The sequence below is a fragment of the Schistocerca americana genome, chromosome 7 (assembly GCF_021461395.2).
Source record: "Schistocerca americana isolate TAMUIC-IGC-003095 chromosome 7, iqSchAmer2.1, whole genome shotgun sequence".
NCBI classification, from domain to species: Eukaryota; Metazoa; Arthropoda; class Insecta; order Orthoptera; family Acrididae; genus Schistocerca; species Schistocerca americana.
This window is the reverse complement of record NC_060125.1, coordinates 595,396,084-595,405,459: the sequence shown is the minus strand read 5'-3', so window position 1 is coordinate 595,405,459 and position 9,376 is coordinate 595,396,084. Positions and strand designations below refer to the sequence as shown.

General features: G+C 44.8%; 1 protein-coding gene and 1 pseudogene across 1 annotated transcript in view; one reads left to right on the top strand and one right to left on the bottom strand.

Annotated features, from left to right (window-relative positions):
* Window positions 1–1,290: 1,290 nt before the first annotated feature.
* LOC124622625 (insulin-like growth factor II) overlaps window positions 1,291–9,376 on the bottom strand; it is a 141,952-nt gene continuing 133,866 nt past the window's right edge. Inside the window, exon 6 of the mRNA XM_047148393.1 lies at window positions 1,291–1,552. Within this exon, the coding sequence (XP_047004349.1) occupies window positions 1,355–1,552 (198 nt within the window). The 3' untranslated portion in view covers window positions 1,291–1,354. The remainder of the gene's footprint in view (window positions 1,553–9,376) is intronic.
* Window positions 4,869–4,986, top strand: LOC124623373 (annotated as a pseudogene).

Here is a 9,376-nt window from a genome sequence, read left to right as displayed (position 1 = left end):
TTATCGTATAGGCTGACATATTCGAAGGATACGTACAGAGATATTGATCGTTTATTATCTGAATATCCATCTCCGTAAATATCCTATTCCACAAAATTGTGGGTTTCTGAATGTATGTTTTAACACTTCTGTAATTTTCAAATTCAGTGACGAAATTTTGTTCACCACTTTGACTACACACTTTGCAAAATTTTGTGGGTTTCATATACTATACTTCTAAATTATGTCTTTTCAAGTCCATTCCTCCTCAGGATATCAAACAGTTTCTTCGAGAGCACTGAGATCTATGACATCGAGACCTATGAACACTAAGTGGCTACTCAAATTCCTTTTTAGTCTCTCTGTCATTAGTTGTTTTAAAGTAAAAATGTAACAAGATATTCCCTTCCGCAATCCACTTTGCTCTTTAGGGGCTATCAACATACCCTCTGATTTTTCTCTTAGGAACGGACCATACAATTTTCGATATGACAAATTCCATTCCTTGGGCACTTTTTATCCCTATTTATCCTCTCTAACTTACTTAAACAATCCCATGAAACACCCAGTCTATACTAATTCTATTAGTGTGTTTCGTGGTCCACGAGATTTCTCAATTTCTATTTCTTTCACAGATCTTTGAACTTCTGGTACGGGTATTGGGTTTACGTTTCCCGCTGATAATTCACTCTCGGAATTCGGTTCTGTCTCCTTATACTCACTTCTCTCTTCTGTAAGCAGTAATTTAAAATGATTTTCCCTTGCTCTGATATCAATAACTGTTATATTTGTCCTATCTTTCACAGCTCTTCTTAAATTCTTCATCTTCTAGGCTTTTGCTACCTTTGAATCGCCCCAACACATCTGTTTACCTCCTCACACCTTTTTTCCCCACGCCTCATTTTTCCTATTTATATTTTTTTTTGCCTCGTTGTTTATTTCCATAAATTTTTCTATACTCCGGACCTCTCGTCTTTATTTCTCCTGAACCCAAACTGACATGCTCTCAGGTTGCTGTTAGCTACTGTTACAAATTCATTTCGAAAGATTTACCTCTATTTATCTGTTACTGTAGACGCTTGCCACGATAACTAAGGAAGGAATACGTGTCACAGAAACAGAATGTTATACCCTTCTTACTTTAAGGTTGAAATGTGTCATCCACCAGTTCACATTCCTAGCAAGTGAGGTTTCTTTGCGTGACCCATTTTATGGTACATTTTAATGACAATACAACGTAATGAAAAAATGAGTTTATTATTTGTACTACGAACACACATAGATGGGCGGTTTCATGAACAACGTGCTCAGTGGAGGATGCGAAAATACGAGATGAGGTAATGGTGCGAGAGGACGGGTGGAAGTCAGTGCGTGGCTAGAGGGTCGCCGGCTGGCGCTGAGTGTGCGGAGGGGTGAGGACGACGGCGACGGGCCGGCCAGCGAAGTAGGGCGTCGCCGTGCCTCTGACGACGGGGCGCCGCGTCGCGGGGGTCGTCGGCGGCTGACGAGGCGGCTGACGAGGGGGCTGACGAACCCGCTGACGAGGGCGCTGGCGCTGAGGCCTCCGCGGGACCTGCAACAAACCGACACGCCGGCTGTGACGCTCCTCTCAGGCTCCCCAGCTTTCTGCGTGAATGAGCGCACTGCATGAGCAGTGAATAAGATCTCTGACTCTGTGTTTAGTTTTATCTGTGGTTGACTTGCTAGTCAGTCACTTGTGCAGTGCATGAGCATTCTTGTATGAGGCATAATAGCAAGCAGTTGAGTTTTTAGAGAAGGAGATTTATTACATCTGAATCTGAAAGAAATTATCTGCAATACTTTAGGGAGATGAAAACTTGTTTGTGAACATTCATCATTATTTCGGTTGATGGACAAGACTTTTGGAGGAATTTTCCAAGGTAACCAATGCACATGCAAGAATGATATGTTTGTTTGTCACGACTATTAATTGAAGGAAATTTTGCCCCTTAGATAACTAATAACTCATATTAACAGAATCTTCCGTCGGTTATTGGTAGAACAACATTATAATAAATGAAAAGCACCAGTTTGCTTTTGTTCTACAATATTACTTTTATTGCTAACCGGTTTTCGGCTTACAAGTAAATGTCTGAAGTTGGCCTTGTGAGCCGAAAACCGGTTAGCAATAAAAGTAATATTGTAGAACAAAATCAAACTGGTGCTTTTAATTTATTATTAACTAATAACTGTTAATTTTATCTCTTTGATTTTCATTATGTCATCAATAATGCAATTGGTTGAAATGTTTGTAAATTTTGTAAAGAGAGAATTTCGTAGTTATTAGTCTTCTTATCAGAATGAGATTTTCACTCTGCAGCGGAGTGTGCACTGATATGAAACTTCCTGGCAGATTAAAATTGTGTGCCGGACCGAGACTCGAACTCGGGACCTATGCCTTTAGCGGGCAAGTGCTCTACCAACTGACCTACCGAAGCACGACTCACGCCCCGTCCTCACAGCTTCACTTCTGCCAGTACCTCGTCTCCTACCTTCCAAACTTTACAGAAGCTCTCCTGCGAAACATGGAGAACTAGCACTCCTGAAAGAAAGGATATTGCGGAGACATGGCTTAGCCACAGCCTGGGGGATGTTGCAGAATGAGATTTTCACTCTGCAGCGGAGTGTGCGCTGATATGAAACTTCCTGGCGGATTAAAACTAGTGCCGGACCGAGACTCGAACTCGGGACCTTTGCCTTTCGCGGCAAGTGCTCTACCAACTGAGCTACCCAAGCACGACTCACGCGAAAGGCAAAGGTCCAGAGTTCGAGTCTCGGTCCGGCACACAGTTTTAATCTGTCAGGAAGTTTCAGAGTCTTCTTATGTTCTACAGTCTTTTTTTGTTAATAATCATAGTCTAATTTTTCAATAACGACTGTCTTTAAAGTAAAATCCCTCTCCAAAATTCACATTAAAGTTCTGAATATTTCGTCGTGTGTGCATTGCACCTTACGCCACACGAAGTGACAGATAGTTTCTGACAATCAAGAAGAAAGAAATCAGTATTGAGTAGTTTATTTTCCTTTAGCAACTGGATCTGTTGATTTATGTTTGCTTTCGAGAAGGCCGGTCACTGTTATTTCAGGGCAGATCTCACTTTGCATTCTTGAGAAAACAGTGTGCAGACGGGATTGTCAGGTGTCGTGCTGGAAAGCAGATTAATTCTCACTGAACAGTGATGCCAATTTTCGAACACTTATTTTCTTCTGGGTAGAGCAGTAATTTATTTTTGTGAATATTCCAAGTCAAACACTGCACTTCGTATAGCGCTACGTTCATAATCTACTTCGGTATTGAGTTTTAGTTGAACAGTTTTCAATGAGTACACGATTAGATTCTTTTGGCATTTAATTAGATTAATTTTCTTTATTTCAAATTTTGCATTTCGTGAACTTTGCAGTTGTGTTACACGACACTGTTCACGTAGCAACACAGGACCAACCACTGTCAGGGGCCCCCTAGCCATACTCCCTAATTTTGTTTTGGGGACATATTACCTGTTAGCAGCTGTGAATGAAAATTGCACCACTACACTGAGGTGAAAAAGAGTTGTGGGATAGTGATATGCACATATACATATGGCAGTAGTATCATGTACACAAGATATGAGATGGCAGGTCATTGGTAGAGTTGTCATTCTTAGTCAGGTAACTCATGTAAAAGGTTTCCGACGTGATTCTAACTGCATTGCGGCAATTAACAGACTCTGAATGCGGAATGGTAGTTGTAGGTAGACACATGGGACATTCCATTTCGTAATTCGTTAGGGAATTCAGTATTCCGTAATCTACAGTGTCAAGAGTGTGTCAATAAAACCAAATGCCCGAAGGCATTGCCTCCCACCACGGACAACGCATTTGCTGACGGTCTTCGCTCAACGACTGAGAGCAACGGCGTTCGGGTAGAGTAGTCAGTGCTAATAGACAATCAGCATCCTAACAGACAAGCAACACTGCGTGAAATAACCGCAGAAACTGATGTGGAACGTACGACTAACGTGTCGGTAAGGGCAGTATGGCAAAATATGACGTCAATGGGCTACGGCTGCAGACGACCGACGTGAATGCCTTCGCTAACAGTACGACATCGCCCGCAGCACCTCTCCTGGGCTCGTGACCATATTGGTTAGACCCTAGACGACTGGAGAACCATGGCTTGGTCAGATTAATCCCGAGTGCAGTTGGTAATAGCTGGTATTAGGGTTCGAGTATGGCGCAGATCCCACAAAGCCATGGACCCAAATTGTCAGCCAGGCACTGCGCAAGCTGGCGTGGCTCCACAATGGTGTGGACTGTGTTAACCCGAAAATAGACTGGATCCTCTGTTCCAACCGAAACGCTAATTGACTGGAATTTGTTATGTTTGACTACCTGGAGATCATTTGCAGCCATTCATTGACCTCGTGTTACCACGACAAGCCATGAAAGCGGGCCACAGTTGTTCATGATTAGTTTGAAGAACATTTTGGACAATTGGAGCGAATGATTTAGCCACACAGATCACCCGACCTAAATCCCATGAACCACTGATAGGGCACAATCGGGAGGACAGTCAGTGCACAACATCCTTGCCTGGCAACAGTTTCTCAATTACACGACCTCAGGGGCAGCAGAGTTCAGCATTTCTGCAGGGGTCTTCCAACGTCTTGTTGACTCCATGCTGATCTAGTAGCTGCATTACGCCGGGAAAAGGGTCGTTTGACATGATATTGGAAGCTATCCGATGACCTTTGTCACCCTGGTGTGTATAGGATCATACGTGCATGAATGTGCACTAATATTTAAGCAATGAAAGTAATTACAAACTGACAGAAAATGGCGTATATTTTCGGTTGTTTGAAGAATACTTTCTTGATTATACTATTTTGGGCAACGGCCTTGCCGCAGTGGATACACTGGTTTCCGTCAGATCACCGAAGTTAAGCGCTGTCGGGCGTGGCCGGCACTTGGATGAGTGACCATCTGGGCCGCCATGAGCTGTTGCCATTCTTTGGGGTGCACTCGTGATTCCAACTGAGGAGCTACTCGACCGAATAGTAGCGGCTCCGGTCAAAGAAAACCATCATAACGGCTGGGAGAGCAGTGTGCTGACCACACGCCCTTCCTATGCGCATCCTCTTCTGAGAATGACACGGCGGTCGGATGGTCCCGATAGGCCACTTCTGGCCTTTTTTTTTTCCTTTATTGTAATTTTCATCACCTGATACAGGCCGGCTGTCAGCAGCATAGTACGCTGCTCTTCAGCCTTAAGTGGAACAATAACAAGACATATGGGTGATACAGACATTACAGTAAAAACGGCGGGCAAAAAAAGGAGATTTAAAAAACAATAAACATGAAGCCGTTCACGCTGGACTCGAAAAACAGGAAACACTTGGTGACATGGCGCACAGAACACGAATGACGGCGACGGCACACGTGAACAGTTGATGCGTGACGGTGACAGAACACTAAACACAAAGCGAGGCACACACACGACACACAGATGGCGATGATCTTTGGCGCGCGAATGTTCACTGAGCGTGTACGAGTCCGGGGACCTGCCAAGAGAGGAGGTGGAGGAGGAGGAAGGGGAAGGGGAATGGGAGAGGGGAGAGCAGAGATGCCATGGGCAAAGGAGAGAGGGGGAGGGAGGAAGGGGGAGGGGAAGCCCGGGGGAGAGGGGAGGAGGGAGGGGGGGAAAGGAAAGAGAAGGGAAGGGAAGGGAGGGAGGGAGGGTGCCTAAAGGAAAGGACACAGGAGGTGGGGGGGAGGATCAAAGTTGATAGAAGGGGTAGATGCAGGGGAGGAGGACATCATCAGTGAGGGGGAGCTGGCGGAAGCCACCTTGGGAGAGGGTAAGGAGGGTGGAGAGATGGAGACCAGGTGGGACGTGCGAATACAGGCGCTGCAGCGGGCGGGGGTGGGAGAGGATCGGGGAGACGAGTGGGTGAGGAGGATCGAGTTTGTGGGAGGTGTACAGGATCCGTATCCTTTCAAGGAAAAGGAGGAGGTGGGGGAAGGGGATGAGATTGTACAGGATCTGCGCTTCTGGCCTGAAGATTTCCATCTTTTATACTGTTTTACCAACCACATTTTACATGTTGCAAGTGGGCACAGAAATTCTGTTTACATATTCTGTTTTTGTTATTATTATGATCTTCTGTCACAGAACTGTCGACAGAGAGTACTTGCTTTAAAGTGTGAAAAACGTCTCCTAAAAATCGTTTGTCGGTGCACTATGTGATCAAAAGTACCCGGATACTACCAAAACATAAGTTTTTCATATTAGATGCATTGTGCTGCCACCTACTGTCGGGTACTAAATATCAGCGGCCTCAGTAATCGTTATACATCGTGAGAAAGCAGAATGTGGCGCTCCGCGCTACTCACGGACTTCGAACGTGGTCAGGTGATTGGATGCCACTTGTGTCACACGTATGTACGCGAGATTTCCACACTCCTAAACATCTCTAGGTCCACTGTTTCCGATGTGATAGTGAAGTAGAAACGTGAAGGGACGCGTAGAGCACGAAAGCGTACAGGCCGACCTCGTCTGTTGACTGACAGAGACCGACGACAGTTGAAGAGGTTCGTAATGTGCAATAGGCAGCCATCTATCCAGACCATCACACAGGGATTCCAGACTGCATCAGGATCCACTGCAAGTACTATGACAGCTGGCCGGGAGGTGAGAAAACTTGGATTTCATGGTCGAGCGGTTGCTCACAAGCCACACATCACGCCGGTAAATGCCAAAAGACGCCTCGCTTGGTGTAAGGAGCGTAAACATTGGATTATTGAACAATGGAAAAACGTAGTGTGGAGTGACGAATCACGGTACAAAATGTGGCGATTGGATGGCAGGGTGTGTGTATGGCGAATGCCCGGTGAACGTCATCTGCCAGCGTGTGTAGTGCCAACATTAAAATACGGAGGCGGTGGTGTTATGGTGTGGTTGTGTTTTTCGTGGAGGGGGATAGCACCCCGTGTTGTTTTGCGTGTCACTATCACTGCACGGGCCTAAAATGGTGTTTTAAGCACCTTCTTGTTTTCCACTGTTGAAGAGCAGTTCGGGGATGGTGATTGCATCTTTCAACATGATCGAGCGGCTGCTCATAAGCCACACATCACGCCGGTAAATGCCAAAAGACACCTCGCTTGGTGTAAGGAATGCACGCCGGCCGCTGTGGCCGAGCGGTTCTAGGCGCTTCAGTCCGGAACAGCGCTGCTGCTGCGGTCGCAGGTTCGAATCCTGCCTCGGGCATGGATGTGTGTGATGTCCTTAGGTTAATTAGGTTTAAGTAGTTCTAAGTCTAGGGGATTGATGACCTCAGATGTTAAGTCCCATAGTGCTTAGAGCCACTCATAATGCACGGCCTGTGGCGGAGTGCTTACACGACAATAACGTCCCATTAATGGAATGGCCTGCTCTAAGTCCTGACCTGAATCGTATAGAATAACTTTAGGATGTTTTGGAAAGCCGACTTCGTGCCAGGCCTCACCGACCGGCATCGATACCTCTCCTCAGTGCAGCACTCCGTGAAGAATGGGCTGCCATTCCCCAAGAAACCTTCCAGCACCTGATTGAATGTATGCCTGCGAGAGTGGAAGCTGTCATCAAGGCTAGGGGTGGGCCAACACCATGTAGAATTCCAGCTTTGCCGATGGAGGGCGCCACAAACTTGTAAGTCATTTTGAGCCAGGTGTCTGGAAACTTTTGATCACATAGTGTATATCTTCACACCAAACGTAATCTGTTAAGTGAAACAGTCGGGCGACTAGAATACGGAGACCCCTAAAATCTGACAGCCGTTCGTGTGAATTAAGGTTAGTGATAATATAAGTCAGTTAGTGCGCTTTCTGCAGTCCTGTATCACGTTCCTTTCATTGATTTTTAGTTCAAGCACAGTGTCTCTTTACATTATATCGACTACCATATTACATCTCATTTCTGTTAAGTTTTATGCGTATATTAGGTTTCCAGTTTCCACCACTAAGTACAGTGCAGATTATATTTTCCCATCTGGTGTGCCGAAACATTTTACTGAAACAGACACATGGTGTGTCGCTAAATTGTATTATATTCAGAGTTTACCATGTGCTGCATTTTAGTTTTTAACGTGAGCTGTCATACTTCATAATCAACTTCGGAACATTCTGCACAAGTTAATGCTTGCAACAACGGGTAACCGTCAGTTCAGCTTTCTGGTTATATCACTCTTCCCAGTTAGTGAAACAAGAACTAACAGCACTGTCCTAGCGTATAATTAGGCAGTGATCCAAAAAATTCGTTCTATTTTGATTATGGAGGCCCTTATTGTAAACACTGTTTTTTTCTTGCTATTTGAGTGGAACTCGCAAGAGTAAACTGACGTAGTTTCTGTGTCTTGAGTAATGGTGATTACGTTGCTTAGATAGCTGTTCAAAAATCGAGGCACGTAGCATTTGTTACTGATTAAATTAGTGAAATATGTTTTACTAAACGCTACCTTCACGTGCGTACTAAATGTAAGCGAAGTAATACATTTAAAAATGTGAGTGCACACTACTGAATAGCGACGCCGAATTTTATCAGCTATATGGGCCTTGCCTAACCTTAAACTGTCCCTTAGGAAATCTGTAACATGAATACCTATATTCCATAATTCAACTTATGGTCTGTGGTGGTGATTACTTTGTGTACCACTCTCTCTCCAGCCCTATTCCACACACAACTGGTGCGCGACTGTTGAGCTAAAACGTCTCTCTTTCTAACTTCACGACCTTTTCGCGAGATATATACAGGAGGAAGCAACATGCTGTTTCATTCTTCTCGGAATTTTGACAGTGAAAAATACCGTGATGCATGTATGCTCTCGAAATTCTAACAGTAAGCCACACCATAATGACTACGAAACTATCAGGAAGCGTACTGCTCCTCTTTGGATCTATAGAAATTCTATCAGTTAAGACAAAATGAGAAGCAATAGTCAAATACCCTACTCAAAAGAATTATGGAAACGTGGCTTTGGGCGTCTGCCATACTCCACTGAGTAATAATTCAGGACTTTTTATGTTACCAGAATATATTCTTATTTTTCACAAATTAATTAGTCCGCGTCCGATAGCTAAGTGGTCAGCGCGATAGAATGTCAATCCTAAGGGCCTGGGTTCGATTCTCGGCTTGTTCGCAGATTTTCTCCGCTCAGGGTCTGGGTGTTGTGTTGTCCTAATTATCATCATTTCATCCCCATCGACGCGCAAGTCGCCAAAGTGGCGTCAAATCGAAGGACTTGCACCCGGCGAACGGTCTACCCGACGGGAGGCCCTAGTCACACGACATTTTTACAAATTAAGTACACAACAAAACATTGTTACATTCTCGATACTCGCATTCGGGAGGACGACGGTTCAA